This window comes from Nannobrachium achirus, assembly GCF_963921795.1.
Source record: "Nannobrachium achirus genome assembly, chromosome: 14".
Classification (NCBI taxonomy): domain Eukaryota; kingdom Metazoa; phylum Chordata; class Actinopteri; order Myctophiformes; family Myctophidae; genus Nannobrachium; species Nannobrachium achirus.
In genome coordinates this window covers 16,132,164-16,158,922 of record NC_137821.1, presented here as the reverse complement: position 1 = coordinate 16,158,922, position 26,759 = coordinate 16,132,164, and the positions used below count along the sequence as shown (strand labels likewise).

At 44.1% G+C, this 26,759-nt stretch overlaps 1 protein-coding gene across 1 annotated transcript in view; it reads left to right on the top strand.

The window, feature by feature from the left end:
• The window catches only part of LOC308297839 (uncharacterized protein), a gene marked incomplete at both ends in the record, with an annotated part of 29,416 nt that extends 19,153 nt beyond the window's left edge, over window positions 1-10,263 (top strand). The window contains 3 exons of the mRNA XM_080741406.1: window positions 2,963-3,053; window positions 6,345-6,517; window positions 8,875-10,263. Coding sequence (XP_080597532.1) covers window positions 2,963-3,053; window positions 6,345-6,517; window positions 8,875-10,263 — 1,653 coding nt within the window. The remainder of the gene's footprint in view (window positions 1-2,962; window positions 3,054-6,344; window positions 6,518-8,874) is intronic.
• Between the last annotated feature and the right edge of the window lie 16,496 nt (window positions 10,264-26,759).

Here is a 26,759-nt window from a genome sequence, read left to right as displayed (position 1 = left end):
TGTGGGGGTAGATCTCTCTTTGATTTTTGTGGCATGAGTAGTTTCCTTCCTTTTCCAGCTGCAGCACCCAGTATACTCTGAAGGAGTATACTTTCTCTCCAATCACTCCTATTTTCCACTCAGTGTTTCCTGTAACTTGAACCTCATAATAGATCTTGGATGAGCAGAAGCCATTTTTTACTCAATACACAGCGTTCTTCAAACAGGTCGGTGGTCCTGGATGCTACAGGTCTGGCCCATACTTGTTTTCCATCCTCAGAGAGGATGAGACCGGACTTCAACAGGGGGTCGGGGACCCCTAGGGGGTCCTCAGAGTTACTACAGGGGGTCCTCCAAATCTTCAAGTCCTTTTTACATTAACAACTTGAACCATAGTATCCATGTTCTGAGAACTGTAGCCAAAAATAGCAGATCTACAAGCTCACAACGCCTCGCAGCGCGAGGCGTTGTGAGCTTGTAGATCGGCTATTTTCGGCAAAGAGGTTTGGTGTAGAGGGGAAAAAGAGCAGTTCAGAGTAAAAGGTCAATTTTATTCGGTAATGACGGCTCAAGTGGTTAAATATCAAACACAAATTGACATGAATCCAAAATACACTGATGATTGTGCTGTCAAACGATGGAACTATATGGAATCTATTAACAGGTTGTGGGGGTCCCTGCTTCATCTCTCTCTCAACTAAGGGGTCCTTGGCCTGAAAACGTTGGAAGACCCCTGATCTAGTGCATAGCGTTGTTGGGCCGTCTTCAGCCTGGCTTTTGGAACCACCTCCATGTTGTCATGTAGCATGTCTTCCAGCTGAGCGATGGCTGTCCACACAGTCTTCAGACTCTGAAAACCTTGGGCTTTGAACATACTCAAATCGAGGACTTGTGGAATACTGGACATTGACAGGAATGTCTGAAGGAGATGGTGTTGGTCCTCAGCGTGTGAAGACAGCTCCAGCTCTGTACTTTTCCTCTGAAGCACAGCGATGTCCTTCTCCAGTTGTTTGATGAAGCTTTGAGCTTGCTCCCAGGCTGTTCTCCACCTCTCATCTATCTCCTCAATGAGCGTAACCTGGTTGCTTTGAACAGCTGCTACTAGAGCACTGAACACCTGATTGGCGTCTCCTTTTTCTTTTGCTACCTCCACATAGTTCCTATTTAATAACTGTTTGAGCTCATGAACTCTCCACTGTCGTTGCCATATCATCTGCTGTGTGATATTATTGATCATACTGAGCTTAATTCGCCTAAATTTATACTCCTCCTCTAGTAGGACGGTGTCATGAGCCTTATGTTCGGTCTTCAGACACGTGACACAAATGCATTCCTGGTCACTTCTGCAGAAGATCTCCAGCAACTTGCCGTGGTTCTTACACATCCTTGCCTCCAGGTTCGCCACAGGGTCAATCAGTTTGTGGTTCTTGCAGGTTGCGACTCTGCGATGGGGCTCCAGGTGGGTTTCACAGAACGAGGCCAGACAGACCAGGCAGGACTTCAGGGCCTTGCGCTTAGCATCATCAGGACAGATGTCACAGGGAACCTCCCCTGGACCGACTGTGTCTTGGTGGGAACTGTTACTGATGGAAGGTCTTCCATCAGGTGATCGCTTGTACAGGGAAGCCATCTCAGAGATCATAGTATTGACGCAGAGAGCTGGTCTCTGACCATAAGGGTTTTTACACAAGGGACAGTTACAGGTGACATTGTTGTCCCAGTATTTGGTGATGCAGATCTTGCAGAAGTTGTGTCCACATGGAATAGTTACAGGCTCAGTAAAAACATCCAAACAGATTGAACAGAGGAAGTGATCCTCAGACATCATGACACCACTGGCTGAGGCCATAGCTGCTGGAGAGGAGAGGTGGACAGTTAGGGAGGTGTAAAGCTCCTATCAGAGTAGGCACCGCTGTGAAAAGCTATCCAGCGCGGTGTAGTCTTTTTAAGTCATAAAACTACAACATTACGTCATTACTCGTGGTGAAGAGCTTTCCACCGCGAGTCCCGACACATCTCTCTGTTTTTACTTTCAGACAGATCGGCCCATCACCCCGTTCGCTGATTGGTCGATCTAGACCAGTCAGTCACAGTGATAGGACTTCACCGTGACTGCCTATGATGGCCTCCACTTGTTTTCTCACTTTAGGTGGATAGCTTTACACCTAAAATCTGCGGTGAATAGCTCTTCACCCTGGACTCTGATAGGGGCTTAAGGAGACTTATATTATGCCATCTGTGATAAACTCAAGAACATTAGGCCTACTAGAATGTCCTCCCTGGCATCCTCATATGTCCTATTCTGGCATTGCCAGACAAACAAGAAATGACACAGTCCTTTTATACCAGCTTGCGCTTTCTGAGGTGGTGACGTCACCGGGAATGGCTAAAGGCTAATGGCCCCATATTTGGTAAAAATGCAGGAGAAAATGACGAAATGGCATACTGTGGCGGCTAAGGTGGCTGATGATTTGTAGACCAGCTTTGTAAGCTGGTAAAAAAAAAAATACATCCACACTTGTTCTTTCTTTCTTGCCACCTGCGTGTAATATTCTAATATTTTGAGATATGGATTTTTGATTTTCATGAGCTGTATGCCATAAAAAAATCGAAATTAAAAACAAAAAAAGGTTTTGAATATGTCACTGCATGCATGAACGAATCTAGAATATATGAAAGTTTTTTTTTTTTTTTTTTTTTATTATATTACAGAAGAAGTTAAACTTTTACACAATATTCATTTTTTCTTAGATGGATCTGTATAGACGCCGGTGGGTTATTTAAATTTGTAATAATTACAACACATACTTTAACACATACAAATCTAAACGCCTATGAATCGACCTGTTAACCCGTTGTCTAATATGGTGTGTGTGTGTGTGTGTGTGTGTGTGTGTGTGTGTGTGTGTGTGTGTGTGTGTGCGTGCGTGCGTGCGTGCGTGCGTGCGTGCGTGCGTGCGTGCATGCGTGTGCGTGTGCACAGGGAGGTGGGGGTAGTAAGACTCCAGATTGTAACGGAGGGCCTCAGGACCTTCAGATGTCTGAGAATCTCATCTACTACTCCAGAGAGGAGGGTAAGACGCCTCTTATCTCCATATTCTGTTTGTGGTTTTTTTTTCCCCCAGTAAAGCAATGCCTTACTTCAGTTGTTCTCAAACTTTCAAATGTCAAGGTCTCCCCTTAACTCTGACCGTGTACACCAGGGTTCCCCAATAGGCGGCCCGCGGGCTACTGTCTGGCCCACACCAACCCCAGTAATAATGGTGGTATAAGAGCAGCAACAACACTAGTATATCGTCATTGTTGGGTGGAAATCTCGTATCTCCAAATTTGTAAGTTCTTTCGCAAATCATACAAGGCCGTCGCACAAAAGTAGTGAAAACAGCCGATCTACAAGCACACAACGCCTCGCACCTGTTTTCACTAGTTAAAATATATTTTTTAAACGATAAATGCAAAACGAACGGCTTTGGACACAGGCCTACAAGATTTTCACCTGACAACGACGATATCTGAACTGTCGCTGGAGTAGCGGGAACGCCACCGTCGCCTCCTGCAATGTTGTGGCCCTCGGCTTGGTACCCAGGACATAATTCGGCCCTAATTGAGGAACACTGGTGTACACTGTCAGAGTTACAGACTTGTAATGGTCAATTTAGAACCCACAGAGTCCATGGAATCCACTTTGAGAACCACTGCCTTACTTGATCACATTACACAGAAGTATAAAATCACATCACACAGAAGTATAAAAAGTAGCAGTAATAAGCAATAACATGTCAGTCAACCTAATAAGTGTGCAAAATAAACAGCAATATACAGACATTTGTTGTCTCCACCAGCCGAAGGCATGGGGGAGAGTATGTTTTCCCCTCCGTCCGTCCGTGTGTCCGTCCGTGTGTCCGTCCGTCCGTGCGTGCGTCCTCGCAGTTTGTGTGCAGCTAATCTCAGTCGCCGTTGGCCCGGTCGCTGCCAAAGTGAGCACACACATTCCCTGGATGCCAATCTAGAACCTCTGCCCTAAATCTTTCAAATGGGCCTTTTCTAGCGCCACCTAGTGGCCGATGTTCGCAAAACACATTTCTGTGCACTACTCTTACAGATTTTGTCCAAAAATCCTACAAATCGGTAGGCAGTATCTCAACAGTCATGTGATCGACAAGGATCTGTCCGATTTTGCATATTCCATCCTGATTGGCTAAGATTGGCTTCCAAAGTTTGTAGGATTGAGCCGTTTTGGACAAAATGCCTCAAATCACAAACGCAAAGTGCAATTATCATGAAATCACGCACACACGTTCCCACTAGGCCGAGGAAGAAATACCACTTAAATCTTTTTTAATCAGCCTCATGGTGGCGCTATAACAGGCCGATTTGTGGTTTTACCTATAACTCCACCGATCAGTTTCAAACTTTGTAAGCGCACTCCCTAGAGGCTAAGGATAAACCTTTACCCTGCATTTTTCACATCAGCCTTTTATAGCGCCACCTTTGGGCCGACTTATGTAAAACACATTTTTGGATATTACTCCTTGAGATTTTATCCAAAAATCACGCAAATTGGTACACAGTATCTCTATAGTCATTTGATCAAGTCCGATCCGTCTGTATTTCATATTCCATCCTGATTGGCTAATATTGGCTTCCAAAGCTTGCAGGATTGCTCCGTTTTTGAACAAAATGCCTCAAATCATCAACGCAGCTTGCGATTACCGTGAAATTTGCCACACATATTCCCACTAGGTCAAGGAACAAATGCTACCTTTTTCACATTGGCCTGTTATAGCGCCACCAGCAGGTAGACTTTAGCAAAACTCATTTTTGGAACACAATGCTTCAAATCATGCATGCAGCATCAGATTGCCATGAAAGATCTAAGGTGAAGAACATATGCCACCCTTTTTACATTGGCCTATTATACAGTAGCACCACCAGGACGCACGGCCTGGTGGAGACCTGTGCTCGGAAGAGCACTGCTTCTAGTTTGTAGTGAATTACCATAAACTAACATATCATGTACGTATATGCATATGTATATGTCAGCCAACAAACAAAATATAGACTTATAAATTGATGAATAAATAGCAACAAACATTACAGTACAGTACATTCATGCTAAAGGATGTATATGTCAGCAACCAAAGTGCATAGGGCAAATAGCAGTCAGTATTATGTTTGGTGAATAATCTTGAGCTAGGAACAATTTGTGATCTGTCAGTGAGCAGGTACTGTATTTACAGCTTAAAGACAGTTTGATTGGGGGTCATAAATACACGCTGACTGTACCTTTCCCTCTAGTTGAGTTGCATTCACATCTGGCATATCAAATCTACAGACAGCTGCCATCTCAATGCGTGTGCGCATGTGTGAGAAAGATAAATAGAGAAAGGAAAGGAGAGCACGCATAGTTATTAACTATTTGTGTAAGCAAGAGTATAAAATATAATATAGGTTGATGTGCTATGGATACTGTGTAAAATGTAAATCATCTCCGATGATCAACACCTTAATGTGGGCTGCCTGGGCTGTACATTTTTTGAATGTTGCACACCACAGTTTTTCGGATTCTGTTGCAAGTGGTTGTAAGTTTCAACTCTGCGTGCTTGTAACACATTATGGTCTAAACTAGGCTTAAATGTCAAACCACCACAAGCAGGGATGTGGTGCACATCAGAGCTGCGCAGAGACCATTAGAGAGGGGCAGGTGCTCAAAAGGGGGCACGTGGAACAATATATATATATACACAGCATGCACTGCACTAACATAATTTACAGCATAACTTGTTGGATTATAGCAACCATATTCATTTATCAAGTTAATGATTTTTATTAAGTAGCCATGTAATAAGTGGGCTAATGAATAGCGACACAGTCATTATTAATAAATGCTTGCTTAGATGCAGAACATGAACATGTGGGTTCCATACATGGAACCAATACTCTGAACCAAGCCCCAAGAACCACAGTAGAACAGTGAAGCAGTGCATTTAAAACCCTAGTGCGCCTGCTCGGAATACCGACAGACACACAAAAATAGCCAAGCTGTAAATGACATTTCATGTCAGCCTTGTGAAGTTGTTGGCTATAGTGATGGGACGAAATGAAAATGTCATTGTGACAGAATAAATCACGATTTACGCTATTATCGCGATAATCAAAATCCATTATACTGGGGCGGAACATTTTCCAGATATGCAGCTCGGCAAATAAAAGGTCACAGAGCATGAGGGAGGACGATATCACGATAAATTAAATCTCCAGTTCTCCACGATACGATTATCGTGAGTGTTTGTTATCACGATAAACGATAATATCGCTTATCGTCCCATCCCTAGTTGGCTATAACTCTGCTCTCTCTCCTGCAGTGAATGAGTTCTGGGTGAGCGTCCAGCGCACCGAGGCGTCGGAGCGCTGCAGCCTGTCAGGTAGTTACTGGCTGAAAGCAGAGAGAGACTCCCTGGTCCTGAAGGAAGCCAAGACCAAGAGGAACGTTCTGGTCTGGCCCTACAAGCTGCTCCGCAGATACGGACGGGACAGGGTGTGTGCACACATAAGACACACACACACACACACACACGCACACACACACACACACACACACACACACACACACACACACACACACACACACACACACACACGGCACCTACCTACCTACCTCATATCTGCTTTCCTGTTGTTAGTGATAAAATGCTAGAAACGATAGCCATAGCCGGCGTTATAGCATGCAGTGATGGAATAAGTACATTTTGTACTTAAAGGGGTACTCCACCACTTTTCAACCTATGTTCATATAATTGGTCCTCACTCAAAAATAGCTTTCTTTTCTTTTTTTTTTTCTTTTTTTTCAGAGGAGGGCTGTGGGCAACATGTTGCCCCATGCTAGATGCAGAATAGATATGCCTCATGCTAGATGCAGAATAGATAGTAGTTACACCATAAAAATGCTAATATACAGCATATGATTTGTGAAAGTGACAAACGGGCTTCACAGTTATGTCAGGTGTGTTCATATGCTAATGGTGATGTGATTTCAGATCAATTGCTCCAGCCACTGAGGAGAAACGCTGTGACAGACACTCAGACAGACAGACAGACAGACAGACAGACAGACACTCACTCAGACAGACAGACATTCGCAAAATTATAGTATAGATACTATGCAACTTTTTTAATTAAACAAATCTCAAATTTCATCTAACTATTAAATCGCTAAATTTTAGAACACCCACTCCGTGAATTTCAGCCCCTAAAGCCTTCTGTAAATATGTTTTCTATGATTCTGGCCGGGGCCTGGATTTCGCGGCAAAATTACGTCATCATACACTACCGGCCAATCACAGCGAGGGTTATACACTGCCGGCCAATCACAGCGCATCTTGCTGACTTCTCAGGAAGTAGCTTGCCTCAACATAACAACAGCATACTCGGGTGAAGGAGTCCGTTTCTCCGGAATGCCTGAACGCACAGGAACCAGGGACCCCTCTAAAGATAGATCTCGGCGAGATGCAGGCGGACGCGGTGGTGTGATATACAGCTACTGACCACTAGTTGAGCAACTTACACAGTATAGCTTTAAGTAAAAGTATCATTAGCCTATTGTAGAAATAGTCAATTACAAGTTCGGTATTCAGAGTTTACTTAAAGTACCAAGTACTGGCATCAAAATCACTTAAAGTATCAAAAGTAAAAGTACTCTTAATTATGCAGAAGGTCCCATTTAATTTCAAGTTTTCCGTAGTGAAGTGATTAATTATGTTTTGTAATAATAATCAAAATCTACAAAGTAAATAGTAACTCAAGTTTTCAAATAATTGTTGTGTAGTAAAATTTGACTAATAATTATTGACAATTGGAAATACTTCAGTAAAGTATAAATACCTAAAAATTGTACTTAAGTACAGGACTTGAGTAAATGTACTTAGTTACTTTACACCACTGATAGCATGTCCAATGCATAGGCCTATGTCATAATTATTAGTTAGAATCGTTTCCAGTCGTCTGCGTAAAAACAGCTGGTTAAAATGAACTAGAATGTCGTGACAGCCCTACTGTAAATACAATGACTACTCTTGTGCTATTCAACATATACTCACAGTGCACAGCACTGTGTGCACACCCACTCCTTTCACACATCATGAAACACACAACGCTGCATTTCTGAAGATCACGTTACATGCAATTTCATGCATTTTTGTATTGCCCATAAAACTATTGCATGATTGGTAATCTTTTACTTTGTAGTCCCCTAATTATCAGGTAAATACAAATATAGTTGGGAAATGACTAAGAAATGGATAGTAAGTCTTTCCTAGGACACTTACTAGGATGATAACTAACTAGACGGTAATAAAATGTCTTCATTCATTAATTTTAGTTAAAGGAGTAGTTCACCCTTAAAATTACTTTTTTTCTATTGATTACTCACGCCATGGAGAGTTGAGTTCAATGAAATTATTATTTTTTTGTCGCATTCCTAAGACAATAAATAATTTGATTACAATAAATGTACCCCCATTGATTCCGGAGGGTGACCCAAATGCATTTGGGTCCCCATCCGGATTCAATGTGGGTAAATGTACTATAATCTTAGGAATGCGACAAATACAAACAAATATTATTGAACTCAAGTATCCATGGCATGAGTACTGGGGTGAACTACTCCTTTAAGGTTAAGCATTGTAAGGATGGTTAACATTAGGCAGGGGTGATGGTAAGGGGTTAGGGTATTGTTCTGAGCGAGGGGACAGTTATGTCCACTTGTCACACAAAGCACTGCTAACCAATCCATTCTAATGCCCACCTCTATATACTGTGTATCTGACTAATGCACGCTAGTTAATTGGAACTCTAACCCTCCTCTCTGTATCTCCCCTCCTCGCTGTCTCTCCCCAGGTGATGTTCTCCTTCGAGGCGGGCCGCCGCTGCGACTCGGGTCCCGGCAACTTCACCTTCGAGACCAAGCAGGGCAACGAGATCTTCCAGCTGGTGGAGCAGGCCATCAAGTCGCAGAAGGTGCAGGCGGAGGAGCGTCACCTCAGCTGTCCCGTCACCTTCGACCCCGACTGCCCCCCCTCGCTGCAGTACCTGCGTAGCATGGCCGGCGTGGTCGCCGAGGGCAACAGCATCAGCAGCTGCCGGGAGCCGGACGGGGACTCGGGAGGGAGCAAGCCAGGCTCTGCAGACGGAATAATAGGGAGGAGAGAGGGAGGGGACGGGGGAGGTGGGGGAGGAGGAGCGAGGGGGCAAGGATTACACAAAGGGAGGAGCTTACCAGATCCGCCGTCCATGATGGGGGTCTTGGGAGGAGAGCTCACACCTCCTAGGTCTCCCAGGCACGGCGCTGCGGGGGTGGGTAAATTTCCAGTGGAAGAACAGTCTGGTGTGTATTCAGAACCGGCCGACTCGGTCCGCTTGCCTCCGCCAAGTGCCGACAGCCTCTATTCGGACCCTGTAGACAGTATCAAGAACCAAAACCAGCCGGGCAGCAACCTGTCCGGCACGATGCCGACTCCCCGCCTCAGGCCCGTGGGAGAAGAGGGCTTGGGAGCAGGCAACAATATCCCACGAAGGCAGTCGGCGGACCAGGTGTATTCTTACCTGTACGACCAGGTGAACTTTGACCTGAGCCAGATGACCGGTTCCCTGGGCCTGGACAACAGTAACCGACGTCCCCCAGGGGGTCAAGCCGAAGGGGCCTCGTCGCCACCCTCTTCGGACGTAGTAGAACACATTTACGACGAGCCGGAGGGCTGCGCCAAACCGAGAGCCCCCCCACTGGCGATGAGCATCTACGACGAAGCCCGCCCCGAGGGCTGGAGAAGACCAGGAGAGGTGGCGCTCGCCTCTGGACAGGAAGGGAGTAGCTACTCGATCCCTTCCGCTGGGAAACAATACACTCAGCCGTACACACACACGCACACACAGCCCAAGCCGTCTCCCACACATTCTGAACCCCGGGCGCACTCCCCGCCCCACGCCACCGCAAATCGCAGCGGAGCCCCGGCCCCACCGACGGGTCCGAGGTGGCCCAAGCCCTCCACGGCCCCCAAGCCCGGCAAGGGCGCTCTCCCGCGGAAGGATCTGTTGCCACCGCCACCCGTGAAACCTGGGGGATCCGGGGGCAACGTAAACAATAACAATGGTAACGCAGGCAGGGAACTCTACAGTAAAGTGTCCAAGATTAAGGTCCCACCTCCTAATCTATGGTTCAACCAGCAGACTAACAACCAACCTGTGCTGAGATCGCCAGACATCATCTACGACAACTTGGGGAATGTTTGACCCACCGATGGGATTTCTGCTCGGCTGTTCCGGAGGATTACAACGATCCAACGCACAACTTCCTCGTTTGTCTACGCACACTGGGATGCTGTTGCTCTGCTCAGTAGAGGAATTAATTTATAACTCCTGCTGTGCCGATTGAAGGACAGATGCATTAAGCCAGTTGTCCTGAAACATTTTCATGTCATGGACCCCAAATTGATGTATTTGGCCGCAGACCCCCATCAGAAAATATTTTGTGCCAGGGGCCCCCATAAGAGAAGAGTTATTATTATTATTTAATCGTTTTCAAAATAATATTTTCAAGGCTATTTGAAATATAATAGGGTTAAAGTGTTTGAACTGTTGCTCATTTTGCTGGAGACCCCCTGTAACCCCCTAAGGACCCCTGGGAGTCCGTGGATACCACACACAAGGCAAAAGGGAGAAGTGTGTCAGGTGGACCCAAGGACTCACTCAGCTACAAGCAAACGTTTGGTCGATGTTTTCTCTCCTTCACTCTACTCTCTCTCTCTCTCTCTCTCTCCCTCCGCTGGGGTTTTGGATCAGACTCGTTTCATCTACACAATGGAATAATTAATTGCTTGGAGAAAAGTCCATCCTGAGTGGATTAGCTCGAGATTGTGAGGAAAATACCATAATTGGCTTGCTGTGTAGCATTTTAGGACATAGAGTGGAGGCCTGGACCACCCTGCTCTCCTCTGTGTGTGTGTGTGTGTGTGTGTGTGTGTGTGTGTGTGTGTGTGTGTGTGTGTGTGTTGCGCGCGGGTGTGTGTATGTGCGTGAGAGAGAAAGTTTGAATGTTTGTATGGTCAAACCCATAATTGCCATACCAAGCCACAGTGTGGTTGGCTGGCCACTCAAACACACAGACACACACGCACGCACGCACGCGCGCGCGCACACACACACACACACACACACACACACACACACACACACACACACACACACACACACACACACACACACACACACACACACACACACACACACACACACACACACACACACACACACACACACACACACACACACGGCTTTGCCAAAAAGTGACTAGTCTTACTGGCTGCACTTTAACAAGCTAGAAGGACTGCATTGGCTTGGCTTGTCTTGTCTAGAATGCTTGCCATGCTTATTCAGTGACTGGGCACTTAACTGGAGCCTCAACCAACCATGAGTTGTGCTGCTGGGTGAGTCCAGCCTGTGCTGTGGGACATCGTGATGACAAAAGAAAGCACTGGTTCTATCCATAGAAACAAGACATCATGTCTTTGAACTTATGTACTGTTGACATTAATAATGAGCGCGCCTTTGGGCCGAAGGGACCCTCCTGTGTTTGCTGGAGTGATACACATCTCTTGTAACAGAACTTCTGGACACTAGCTTGAGACATTACGTCAATCCCAGTCAATTGGAAACGGATTGTGGCTCTTTTTTTAAATGTTGGGTCCAGCAATGGGTCTGTGACTTTGTATTTGAAGAAAGACTATTTCCTAATGCTTAATTTATACTTTGTTTATACTTAAAAATAGCAGGCCAGCAGCTTGTATGTTGACTATTTTCGGTGTGCGACACAGACACACAACTGTGTATAAATCAAGCTCAAGAGTTTCTTATCTCTGTCTCATCTCACTGCCTCACTCGCAGTGAGAGTCTCACACACACATGTGATCACATGGGGCCATGTGATTCTGAGGTGATCGCTTGTTTTCCGCCGATGAAAGTGCCTGACATTGTACACAGATTAAAGTAAAAATGTTAATATGTACAGACATATTTTAACTTCTAACTAATCAACCTCCTCCTGTTATATGTTGCTCTGTGTGTCAAAAGCAGCTGTGCTGTCTCTACATGTAACAAGCTCTTTAATAAAAAAAAGAAATGATCTTCTCTCCAATTGAAAATCAATTGTTCCAAAATCAATGATTGTTCAGTGATGGTTGATTGATTGATTGAAGACTTTATTACAAGTTTGCATAGGAAAAGGTACAGTTTCATGACAGTACAGTTCACTGTCTGGTACAAGGTAAACTAAAACGATTAACACCCCAAGAAAGCTTTTGGTCTTGTTTCAATTGGGGTCATTTTAAAACTCATAAAACAGTCCCTTTTCCACTACGAGGCAGAACCAGAACTTTCCAGAACCTGAACCTTTTTTTTTTTTTTTTTCATTCTGGTTTTGTTTCCATAGCACACAGCCTGGTTTCAGACGGGAGAGTGTTTTCTGCTGGTGTTTCAGTCCGAGTGTATCAAAGGGTGAGTTCGGAAATGCGCACCAGGTCTGGTTAGGGTTAGGGTTAGTTTTAGGCATGGTTTTACTGAGGTTAGGGTTAGGGTTGGGTTTAGGCATAGTTTTACTGAGGTTAGGGTTAGGATTAGGGTTGGGTTTAGGCACTCACTCACTACACTGAGCACACACCCGGTGCGCATTTCCGAACGCACCCTTTGATACACTCGGACTGAAACACCAGCAGAAAACACTCTCCCGGTTTCAGACAAGGTTCTGGGAACCTTTTTTAGGTAGTACTAAACTTGAGTTCTGGGAACCTATGAGCGTGGCCAGCAGCGCTGCTGCTCTTTTTTGAGACCTTCCCGGTTAGGTCTGGTTATATGGAAAAACGTAAGCAGAACTTGGTCCTGGAACTTCACGGGTCCTTGAAAGTTCTTGGTTCTGGAAAGTTCTGGTTCGGCCCTGTATAGTGGAAAAGGGTCTATTTAATGCCAGACAAATAAATAATGGTCATCATAGAAGTTCTCCATCTAGTGTCTGTCATGCATTTAGTACTGCATCATTTTACAAAAAATTCCTCTTGGAGCCGGTCTAGCCGGTCCCTTTACCACTTAAACTCTGTCAGGTGGAAACCTCATGTGTCCACAACTGTTAGTTTCCACGATTCAAATTCAAAAGTAGTAAATAAAAGTAGCCGATCAACAAGCTCAAAACGTGTTGCTTCGCGTTGCCCTTCGAGCTTGTAGATCTGCTACTTTTGATGCTTTCGTGTGACGCTGTAGTGTGATCAAGTAGGGCAGGGGTCTTCAACAGGGGGTCCGGGACCCCTAGGGGGTCCTCAGAGTTACTACAGGGGGGCCGCCAAATCTTTGTGTGATAGGATCATGTTTTTTACATTAACCATTTGAACCCTAGCATCCCTATTCTGATTGGAACATTAGCTTACAACGCCTCGCGCTGCGAGGCGTTGTAAGCTTGTAGATCTGCTATTTTTGGCAAAGAGGTTTGTAGAGGGAAAAGAAGAGCAGACTAAGTATTTGACAGTGGTGGTTAAATGTCTGAAATACACATTACTCCAACATGACGACAGTGCTGTCAAACAAGTCTAAGCTGTCTAAGAAATCTATGAACATTTTTCATCTGCAACACACTTTTATACAATATGTAGTGAGGGTCCCTGCTTCATCTCTCTCTCAGCTGAAAACGTTGGAAGACCCCTGAAGTAGTTTTCGAACAAATACAAAAAGTTAGAATATGGGTCCCCCAGGGGTCTATACTCGTCCCCCTTGTTTTTTCCCTGCACACCAAAATAGCTGCAGAATGCGCGCCTAATATGCAATCCCCAGAATAGGGACGCTAGGGGTTCATGTGGTTATTATGGGGAGACTTGTATGATGTGCAGCCTGCTTGTTGTTTCTCCACCAGTCTGTTCAGCATTTAAAAGACTTCCTGTTCTGGAGCGACTGTGACACTGAGGCGTTGTGACATTATCCTTTCAGCAACAAACACTGTGTTTTCACTGTAGTTTACGAGCCGCTTCCAACCACTTGATCACGCCACCACAAAAGGGATCTCTCTCTTTCTCTCCTGTGTCTTTGTTTTCTCCAAGTCTTTGATTCGGTTGTGCGGTTGCCGCAGTGACTGGCGTGTGTTTGACTCACTGTGCCTTTTGAATAGCACCGAGAGAAAGAGAGAGAGAGACAGACAGACAGACAGAGGCAGAGAGAGAGAGAGAGAGAGAGAGATGAGAAAAAGGTGTGGATGAATGAATTGGATGGAAAATAGTTGACAACAGACAGGAAAATGGGCTTCACTGACACACACAAGAATTCTGTCTATACACAAAGAAAAGAAAAACAGTCTAAAAAGAAAAAGAAAGAGGTGCTGCTATCCACAAAAGTAGCAAGGTAAAGAACTATGAAACGCAGGCTGGAGGGACAGACGGCCGGGTCATTGAAGAAGACGTTGGTGAATGTGTCCAGAAAGAAAAAGAAAGATGGGGAGAGAGAGAGAGCAGTCGTAGAGGAGACAGCATGTACCTGTCTGGGTGAACTGATGCCGGACAGAACAGGTACATGCTGTTCCCTCTACGACTGCTCTCTCTCTCTCTCTCTCTCTCTCTCTCTCTCTCTCTCTCTCTCTCTCTCTCTCTGTCTCTCTCTCTCTCTCTCTCTCTCTCTCTCTCTCTCTCTCTCTCTCTCTCTCTCTCTCTCTCTCTCTCTCTCTCTCTCTCTCTCTCTCTCTCTCTCTCTCTCTCTCTCTCTCTCTCTCTCTCTCTCTCTCTCTGCCCTCCCTTCCTTTCTCTCGGTGTCAGCTCAGTTCAAAGGCACGCGTCAGTGCTGCACACACAGCCTGCTGAGGAGGGGAACGGGAGCAGACGTGAGAACAGTCAACAACTGAAGAAGTGTTCAGTGGGGAATCAGGTGTCTCCTCTCTGGTTGGTCCAGCATTGTGGCAGCAGGACTCAGGAGCAGGGGTGTCTCACCAAATTCTGGGCCCTGGGTACTTTAACTATTGAAAAATAGCAGATATACAAGCTTCGTGCCACGCTGCAAGCTTGTAGATCTGAAATCGTGAAAATGTGTGCAAGTCTTTACATTTTTCAAATCCTTCTAAGGTTTTTTGAAAAAAAAAAATAATAATAATGTGTTTCTATGTCAGTGGTGCTCAAACCTTTTCATGTGAAGGACCCCCAAAATGATATGTATTTGGCCACGGACCCCCATCTCAAAATATTTAGTTCCAGGGACGCGACAGAAACAAAATTTGAGTTACAAATGTTCGCTTAAAAAATACATATATTCAAAGATTTGCACACATTTTCACGACTTTTCAAAAATAGCAGATCTACAAGCTCTGCCGCGCTGCGAGCTTGTAAATCTGCTATTTTTCAATTGCTAACTCAGTCCCACTCTTGTGACGCCCCTGCTCAGGAGGACTCTGCTGCTGCTGCTGTCCATCCTCTCTGCACTGTTTGGCTGCTGTCATCTCCTCTTGCCTCCTCCTCTTTCTCAATTATTTCCACCTCTAAAAGCAGTGCCATGTTTTTGCTGCTTCATTTAGCACTGTTGTTGTGAAACTCATTCTGCCTTATAAGGCTTTTGGGGAAACAGAAACGTCTCTTTTACTGAATGATTTGCTGATACAGTAAAGTTCATATCATACGAAGCAGGGTTTTGACCAACCTGGCGTCCCTATTTTGGACAAACAGTTACACATTTTCTAAATGCCCATTTAGACCTGAGGCCGATTCTAAAAACGCCTTCTAAGTGCTGACCTAGGTTTTCTGAAAAACTTGCAAATATTTATTCAAACATAAAAATAAATTGTTGCTATACTGCACATAACAACAACAACAACACAAAAATGTGTTCCCAGCCTGAAGGGTAAACACAAAAAGGTGTTCCCGTCCTTAATGGGCAGAGCTTGTTGTCGGCTATTTTAGGTGAAGAGATTTGTGTAGAGGGTGGAAAATGGAACGGGCCTAGTGTAGACCACAGGGGGACTCCAGTCAATGAGGTTTGAGCTGTTAAAACTGGTAATCATGCAAAGTTCATATAAGATTCCATATTAGGCATGCAGAATTATGTAGATTCATAACCGTTTCAGAGGATGCTATTGCTATATAAGAAAACCTACTACAGCTTTAGAAAGTCTCATAAACCCAGAAATGATTCATAAGGAGAAAGAGGCTTCGATATCAGTCATTCTATTTTCCACTGGATTCTCTTTGCTTCTCTCTTTCTCCTTCTTTCCTGGAAGAGTTCCCCCGACAGGGCCGAGGACGAGTACACGATTACAATTAATGCATTTGCACAGTAATCCGATTACAATAAATACTGGCTATAAATTCATAAACGTTCTGGAAATAACATTTAATGACATTACAGATGTTCATTCTTTGGATTCCTCCCCGCGGGAGAAAAAGTCGTCTGCACCAGATTAGATGGAGTGATGCGATGTCAAATGTGCCGTAGATGGATGGTTTTACGTGTGTGAAGGGAGGGGTGGGGGACAGAGTAAAAGACAGATGACAAACTTCTGTGTTTTGCATCAACCTACCAGTGAACCCACCAGAGAGGAAAGAAGTAGGCTACTGTACTCACATTTTGTATGCTGGTAAAAAATACCAATGCCACAATGTAGAAATACTCTTGGTATACTAAATGTATTTTAAGTACAAAAGTAGTCGCATTAAAATATACTTAACTACTGAAAGTAAAAGTAGTATTTATCTTTCTTTTTTTTGGGGGGGGGGGGGTCCTATATCCTTTATTGATAGGACAGTAGACTGACAGGTAATGGGGAGAGAGATGGGGAGTGACACGCAGCACGCAGCAAAGGTCGTCAAGATCGGGTCTCGAACCCGCGACACGCTATCAGGCATCAGAGCCTATGTGGTATGCGCCTGGACCGGTAGGCCAGTGGCCGGCCGCCCAAGCATTTTTCATAATTTCTCATTTCATGTCCTCATTTCCAAATGTATAAAAATGCTTTGAAAATAGCTGATCTACAAACTCACAATGCGTCACTTTTCACATAATATCCTAATTATATGCATAGGGCTGAAAGTGATTAATGCATGTTTTGTAATAGTACAAAATAACTAGTAACTAAAGTTTTTTGCCTCAGACTACTGTACTTAGTTACTTTCCACCACTGGAACCCGCTAGACGGAAAATGAATGGGGGATGGCGGCACATCTCTCTTGCCCTCGCTCCCTCCCTCCCTCTCTCTCTCATTCTCTCTCAATCTCAAATACACACAGAGTACACAGTGATATATTCATGCTATGTAGATTGTCCCCAATATTTGCTGTTCTGCTAGGCCTGTGCTTACTTGTCCATTGGAAAATTCAAAGAATGCGACCATAATCACTTAACCACCCACACGGTGAGGGAGGGTGTAGGCTATTCAAGTGTTTGTCATCAAAAGACCAAAAGTCTGGGGCGAAACTCAAACGCATTGTGTGTCATAACATGTCACTCATATTCTGTACTTATGATGATACAATGAGTCACAACTTATTTTCCTGTATTTTTATAATATTTTCTTTCATAATGTAATGCTTATATGCAGTGAATATCTGTCCACTTACCTAGCCTATTCTGCTAAAATTATCAAAATATTTTGGAACTGCCCAAACATTTACAAATACTGTGATGAAGTGGTGGTCAGTAATAAAAAATCACACCCAATGTGAAGTGAGCGGTGGTCGTGCTCGCATAACGTCTTCAGACTAGGATATAGGTCTAGGATGTAATTGGTGATGTAATACAGGCTACACACACACACACATTGCTATGGCAAAACGCTGAGGAAAAAGTGGCTACAGACTAGGATGTAATTGGTGATGTAATACAGGCTACACACACACACACACACACACACACACACACACACGCACACATTGCTATGGCAAAACGCTGAGGAAAAACACATTGCTATGGCAAAACGCTGAGGAAAAATCACACCCAATTACATCTAGGATGTAATTGGTGATGTAATACAGGCTACACAAACACACATTGCTATGGCAAAACGCTGAGGAAAAGGTGGCTGCTATGGCAAAACGCTGAGGAAAAGGTGGCTACAGACACGCACAGCCACTCTATGGAGCGGTTTACCAACGCTCAAAAACCAATGACAAGTGTGATATTATATTTAGGAAACTTGACACAGGAAAACACACGTAAAGACGACATGTATCTGGTCAAGGGGCTGCTAGCAACCAGCAAAAAAACTATAACCAGATTGTGGTATAGAAGTGACTCCCCAACTTGTGAGCAGGCTGTGCATTGTGGAGGAAATGTATGTAATGGAGAGATTTACACATAGACTCAGGATACAGGAAGAGTTGTTTCTCAAAAAATGGGAGAAATGGACTGAATACAAGACCCGGAAGAATGACACCACGGAGGATTGAAAAGGACTGTAACATGATAATAAAAATTATGTAAATGTTGACCCTGTGAATATGTGTGCATGTGACAAAATAAAGTTAAAAAGAAATGCCACAAGGTTGTTAATGTAAACTTGTATGCCAGCGGAAGACGAGGATGTACACAGTACACTGTAAAAGGGGCCTAACATAAATGCCAGACCGCAAAATGCCACTAGTCGCAACTCCTTGCAACAAAACAGTTTTAAGGCCAGCACAGGCCACACCAACGCAAAACCAATGCAACTCCTTGATAATGGTTGCAAGTAGTTGCATGTTGCAAGGAGTTGCATTGCTGTGGACTGGCCTTTACCTTGACATGTCTGCCTGCTGTTAAAGATGCCCTCTTGATCACTTGAAAGCTCTATAATAAAAGCATATCAGATGACTGACTACTGCCTCCCTGCCTGACTTCAATACCCCTTGGCCTTGATGCCGCTGGCAGTGCTTTGGGAAAAACAGAGTTTTTGTCCCTGGGTAAATGCATCCTAACTGTATTCACAGTTCACACACCACTAGTAATCACATTACCATGCATCTGTGGTGGTTGGTTTGAGCTGGCCAGCTGCCGTTAGTAATGCTGTTTGTGTGAATGACTGTCTGTGTAAACGCTAGTTTGGATCTACCTTAGTTTGGATCAACCTTTAGAGAAGTTCAAACTTTCGTCAATGATTTGAATGGCTTGCAAATGGGAATGTAGTGTGAAATACAAGGCCAACTCTACTGCAGACAAATTGGGAGTGATTGTAACAGATGTAATGAAGGGCAGGGCACCCCCTTACCGCCTCCCCTATACGACGGTTCCCACACACTTACGGTAGATCAGCTGACACAGACCTCTGTCCTCCTGTCCCTATGACACCCTGGCCAACACTGCACACATCTCAGACTCTCTTCATTCCTGGCTCTCAAGCTGTGGAATGACCCCCCCCCCCCCCCAGTCGGAACTGCAGACTCCATTTCCACCGCAGTCTGAAAACTCACCTCTTCCTCAACTCTCTTTCAACCCTCTACTCCTCATTCCCTGTTTTGATTCTTGTAATCTTATTTAGATATTACTGAATACGCCACAAAGGCTAAGAATGTTATATAGATAGCATGTTCTTTATACAGATATTAACCTGATATTCTTGTTACTTTTTAGCGCTTAATTGATTAGTGTAGTTGCTGTAGACATACTAGACAACACACTATTGTTCGAGGTTCGAGACTTTTTGGCCAGCAAAGTGAACCTGCTTTGTGTTAACCTTTACACACAGGGACATGCTGGTCCCGATTCAGCCCGGGAAAAGGAGTTGGAGAGGCTCTAATTTTTGCCTTTCCGGACGCGCAGTGAGGCCCCAAATACTAACTGATGAGCGGTTACTGTTATTTTAGGCCACCCAGTCCCCAAAATGGAACGAAGGCGGTTACCGTTAGCCTGGCTTTGCTCATACTAATTCCTCAACCAGGCTAGGTTACCGTAATTACCAGCGGGCAACATTTTTTTTTTAATGGCCGGCCTGGACTGGCCCGGCCGTTCGGGAGTTGTCCCACCTTTCCCAATGGCAGGTACGTCCCTGGGCACAACAGAAAAGTGAAGCTTTTGGTCATGATTCACTTGACATCACAATATATAAATAACATAAATGGACGGAATCCATCCTAGCTGATTTTATTTGCATTATATTTACGTGACCATTTACCCTGTGGTAGAGTGGCCCTGGATGAGAGCGTCTGCTAAATGCCTACATTGTAAATTGTCCACGTCTTTCTTGTCACAACCTATTTTTTGGAAAGGAGGAAGTTCCTCAGCTCCACTCCTTGACCTTTCAGACATCTGCTCAACAGCTTCTCTGACTGCTAAGTAACTGATGTGTGCGTTTATGTGTGTGTGTGTGTGTGTGTGTGTGTGTGTGTGTGTGTGTGTGTGTGTGTGTGTGTGTGTGTGTGTGTGTGTTATGCATGTGAGACATACGTGGAATGTTTGTAAGCACGTTCTGCCTGGCTGCTTAAAATTCCTCCCGTATGGGTGTGTGAGTGTGAGTAGTTGTATATCGCCCAGCTTTGACGTGTATAATATTTGTTCAAGCCAGGGTGTGAAGGCCCTTGCTGAGATGCGTGTGTGCGTGCATTCCTGTGTGACAACTTGATATATGAGCCCTTGTACAGTATGCATTTTTGAATGTATGTTTGTTCACACATTCTGGCTGGATTAATTAATATCTCTAGAGAGAAAGAGAGAAAGTGTGTGTGTGTGTGTGTGTGTGTGTGTGTGTGTAAGTGTGTGTGTGTGTGTGTGTGTGTGTGTGTGTGTGTGGGGGGGGGGGGGGGTGCGTGAGCATGTGTGTGTGTGTTACAAAGTCCTCTGAGACAAATTCGTGGATGAGTTACACCAGACAGGTCAAATTGTGCTTGTAAGAATGTGACAACTGATACAGTACTGCAGGTGTCCAGGGTTCCGTATACATTTGTTGCTTCTGTGACTTGCACGGGCCCAGCATTACTGAAAGGTCTACAAGCACCACAACATGGCTATTTTTCAACATTTTTTCAACATTTTCGCCTGTAATGACATGCTCAAAATAGGACACCGGGTTGAACGGCTTGCTGATTGGATAGTGCAGCAACCCAAGATTGTAGAATTCACTTTACGATTCCAGCTGCAGCCCTCTGTCACATGACTGTCTGTACGACTCTCTGTCCTTAGTTTATGATCTCCCTCTCTACACTTGTCCTGTCCGGTAAAATGTTAAAAATAAGTGGAAATGATAAGGGGCCAAGGAACTAGCAGAGTAACCAAACAAAAGGTTTTCCTTACATGGAAAGAAATGCTGTCTAATGAAGTATCTGTGGCCTATCTATGACATGGATAAATTAAGGCAAAGTTACAGCCTACTCAGAGCACCATTAACTTCCATTATAAAAGTAAACGAATGTTTCAAAAAGTATAAAACGTGCGTTGTGGCCTACTGGCAGTATTCATACAAAGCCTCTTCTAGAGCCACGGCGTAAAGAAATATAACCCTTCATTCCGTCCACAATGTGAAAATGTGTTGATCTGGATTGTATAGCTACTCCTAGCTCTGGTCCATCGCGTCTCCTCCCGGAGACGCTCTGACAGACCCGTCGAGAAACGCCTGGACTCGAGATTGTCGGCCCCTCCGAGCGCTCAACATCAGTCAAAATAAACAAAACCGTTTCACTACTCACCAAACCAAAGGTCGTTTTGCGCTGTTGAAAGTCTATTCTCCGCGGTGGTGAACCCCTCAGCACCCCACCTACTCTGTAAAATACATTATTTTTGGCATGAAATAAAGTGCATCCAACTCGACCGCCGCTTATTTCCGGGTTGTGAACCATTGTATCTGCGGTGGCCGCTAGGTGGCCTGAGGTGTGTGCGTTTTATTTCATGACGAAAATAATGTATTTTACAGAGTAGGTGGGGTGCTGAGAGGTTTACCACCGCGGAGAATAGACTTTCAACAACGCAAAACTACCGTTGGTTTGGTGAGTAGTGAAGTAGTTTAGTTTATTTTGACTGATGTTGAGCGCTCGGAGGGGCCGACAATCTCGAGTCCAGGTGTTTCCCGACGGGTCTGTCAGAGCGTCTCCGGGAGGAGACGCGATGGACCAGAGCTAAGCTACTCCCTACTGCAGTGTTTCTCTAAGTGGGTGCTGTGGCACCCTAGGGTGCCGTAATGCAAGTCCAGGTGTGCTGCCGGAATACTTGAAATATTTCGAATTGATCAGTTTAACACCTTCTTAAACCGTCATAGCTAATAAAAAAGACCAGCTGCGTTGCACTGTACTAGGTGCATTCTTTTTCAGTCTACCCCAAAATCTCTGCCAAAAGTAGCAGTTCCACAAGCCCACAACTGAGGGCTTGTGGATCTTCTATTTATGGCAAATCTTCCCCTCAGAATACTTAGTGATACTGGGGTTCAAGCAGTTAAAAGTCAAGAATAAAGTAATTTTCAACCTGTCCTAATGGAAACAAATATTCTCTCAAAGCTTTCTTCGTGACATAGGCCTAATGCATCTTAGCGGGAAATTTACATATTTACACCCTGTAATATGACATAAATGTAAAGTGCTACAACGTAACAATCTGATTCAGGGGCGCCATGGATTAAAACATTATTAGAGGGGTTCCCTGAGCCGAAAGATTTTGAGAACACTGCCCTACTGTATGGAGGGGCAGTTTGTCATACAGTAGCTGATCCTCAGAGGAAGGGCAAACCTCTGATCTTTATGACAGATTTTCTATTCACTGCTGCGTTTAGATTTGTCTGAAAATGAGAGGGCGGGGACACTGTCTAGCACAGATGACATCTACAGATGCACACACGTTGTCAATGATTTCAGAAGTGTACTGTGTAGTGTGGATCACTGAGGATTTGATGGCTGTAAAAGGACAGGTGGTTGTTAGAGATAACATAAGCAGTGTGTGCGCGAGGGGAATGCCCAGAAGGCAATGGCTGATTATCAATGGTGCGATGTGTCAGATAAGGCCCGATGCTTATGTATGCATTTAAAGGCACAGCGTGGGCTGTTTGATGAAACCACCAATGTTTCAACAGAATCCTCTTTATTTCATTAGCTAAATGGGTGAATAATTCATAGCAAACTTGTTTCAGTTGGAATAGGAGCTAAAAGTGCATATTTCTATGCTCTGTGAATGTGATTAATATGATAGTTGTAGCCAGTGTAGTCTAAAATTCAACAATCATGGGTCTCGATTGAAAAGGTTTCGGGAACTCCCCGGGCTAGACAACCTACTGTAACTCTACCAATGTCCTCGGTCCACTCCAGACAGCCAACTGTAACTCTATCCAGTCTATGTCCTCTATCCAGAGTTCCACACAGCTTTACAGGCTACTGTCTGGCCCCCAAATAATATGACACTAACACACTGGCTCCATGAAAATACAGTAGCCACTCTGCAAGCTCACAACCGGTTGCATGGCAAAGTATAAAGATCATTCCAAACTTTTGCCTAGATTATTTACAATTAATGACTAATGCCTCATTCACACTATGAAAAGCCAAGCTAATGTTTGCTTGGTAATTCAATGTATTCTCTATGCAAACCAGCTTTTAACATTTCCAAGCTGGAAAAAAAGCTTGGAAATTTTTAAAGCTGGTTTGCATAGAGAATACATTGAATTACCAAGCAAACCATTAGCTTGGCTTTTCGTAGTGTGAATGAGGCATAATAATGATGATAATTTTGAAGATCATCTATTTTCGCTATTCTTTTTCGGCACCATTGTGCAAGTATATATAATAGGGTTAGGTGGTTCTAAACATAGGTTTCGATATATTTTCTGCTAATTGCCCAGCCCTAATTCTTCATATCGTCATTGTCAGCCAGAAACCTTGAAACCTACGTTTTTTTTATTTTTTATTAAAGCCTTACTTCATCCTGCAAGAGTGTTGCACAAAAGTAGTGAAAATAGCAGATCTACAAGCACAAAACACCTTCCGATACGAGGTGTTGTGTGCTTTTAGATCGGCTATTTATTTTTTATTTTTATAATAATAAAAAAGGAACGGTTTTGGACATACAAGGTTTCCTCCCGACAACGACGATATGCCTGTATCTGTGAATCAGGGTCTAACTCAGGCTCAGAGAAGAAAAACAAGTCTTTAAACAGCAGCACTTTTCATTGAACTATTTTAGTCAGTCTAGGTTTGAGTGAGGATAAATGGCACAATGACTTCCTCTTTTATTGTGAATTTTCCACTTCCTCCTTGTCTTTGCCCTGATGCTCCCACAGCACACAGAGGGACTAAAACTGGACACACGCACACACACACACGCGCGCGCGCGCACACACACACACACACACACACACACACACACACACACACACACACACACACACACACACACACACACACACACACACACACACACACACACACACACACACACACACACACACACACACACACACACACACACACACACGCACGTGCAGTATGAGAGGTGGTGGAAGTACTCCGATTTTTGGAGCTGTGTGAAACACAGGCTCCCTATACGTGGCCGTGTGGGTCTGTGTGTGTGTGTGTGTGTGTGTCTGTCTGTGTGTATGTAGCCTGAACTTCCTAAACTTCGGCACGCCACTAGTCCCACAGTTTTGCCACCACACACTCGCGCCATATGTCAAATCGACCGGCTTACTCGGGAATCGTGGGCTATTACTTTTCTAAGAGAAAGGTTCTATAGTTTAATTGATATTAATTTATTAGTGAATTAATTTTCCCCATTGACTTATAATGGGAATTGCAAAAACTCACATTCAATTATTTGTCTCTCGCAAACCATAGGGGCTAGAGTTTCAAGACTTGGAGAGGAGGTTCATAATGATTTCAAGGATTAAATAAAAAATAATTGTGTCATTTGGCCGCATGGTGGCGCCATAACACCCCACTTTACGTTTTGGCCTGTAACTCTTGAACCGTAGGTCGGAAAATTAAAAATATTTTTTCCCTGGATTCCTTGGGTCATGACGCATCTCCCCATATAGGCCACGCCCATTTGCGCCATGATAGATTTTCCGCCATCTTGAATTTTCTCCAAAACACACTTTTTGCTCCTTTTCCTACATATTTTCTTCAAATGTCACAAAAATCGGTACACATGATCCACACACACACACACACACACACACACACACACACACACACACACACACACACACACACACACACACACAGCTCCACTTCACACGGGTGTGATTTTTCAAGTAAAAGTAGCAGTACCACAATGCAGAAATACTAAAATGTTGCATGAGTAAAACTAAAAGAACAAGTATATCGGTGTCAAAATATACTAGAGTACCAAAAGCAAAAGTACTCATTATGAAAGGCCTTTTTAGGAATTCATTTCAACATCTTTCAAAATGTGTTAGGGTAACGCCAGGCTTCATGTGGTTACATGAGAACCTGTTACTTCCTGTATTATCGAGCACTGAAACAGAAGACAAGATGAACAGTGAAACTTCCCACAGACACACATGACCAACTGGCTCTGTCTGTTTAGTACACACCATCTAAATTTAGACCATTTGGTGGTCTATTGACAGACATAAGGAGGCTTTACATAGAAAGCCGCAACCCCTGGACAGTTTCAGGTTTCATGAATGTGGCAAGACAAATCCTAACGTCAGATTAGAAATGTACGTATGTAAGGTCCTGCCTTATGTTCTGGATAGAAAGAGGAAGTGAGGCTGGGTTTCTATTCAAAGCTGCAGGTGGCAGAGGAGAATAATTCACAAGGGACAGGTAGCAATATAATTATATAATACAGAACATGCTGTAGATATTTATACAGTTTATTTACTGTACTTCAATGGAAAATGCTGTATAATAACAATATATCAATAAATAGCTCAACAAATACATAATACACAGCATCATGAGATGAAAAACAAACACACAAACAACAAAAACTGTGTGAAGTAACATTGTAGTGTTATTGGCCAATCTCTCTTAACAGAAAGTTTGATACTTCTCTAGTCTTGAAAACTTAGCTAAGCGTTAAGTCGCATCACATATGCATCTTTCTACATTTGTGATATTTCAAACGGCGCGTGGCTTATAACGGCTCCCGCTCTTTATCATGGCCTGGTGGAGGAACGTTAGGCCTGGGTCTTTGACCTATAACGGGGGACAGAGAGGCTGCTGTTTGTCCTATATGCACAGATTAATGACATGCACACGCGTTCACTTGACTTATTATCCGTACTCCTAAACAACTGAAAGAGGAACTGTGAGGCTGCCGAGTGAGAGAGGGAGAGATCGAGGAACGTAAAGAGAAGGGAGAGAGAGAGAGAGTAATGTGTAAGTCAGTGAGAACTTTTGGTGCTTCTAGTTGAGTTCTTGCCAGAGACAAAAGCATCATTGTTGTCATAGTGGTCCTGTGACATCACAGAGCCATGATGTCATCTGACACTGGTTAAGAATTGTATGTGTGTGTGTGTGTGTGTGTGTGTGTGTGTGTGTGTGTGTGTGTGTGTGTGTGTGTGTGGTGTATGCGTGCGTGAAAGACGTGTCCCGGACAGAAAATTAAATTAATAAGCAATGATGTGTATGAATGTGCGCACGTGTGTGTCTATGTGATCATGGATATGCGCCTATGAGCATGAGTCAGTAACTGTGAATGTGTGTGTGAGTCAAGACCTATATTGTGCGCAATTCAACCACTGACGCCAATGTGTGAACTTACACCGACCCTGGTACCCATCTTACACACGCACAAAAACGCACACGCGCGTGCACGTGTACGCGCACACAGGATGTATCAACTTTCAGTTTGAACAACCAAGGAAGCAG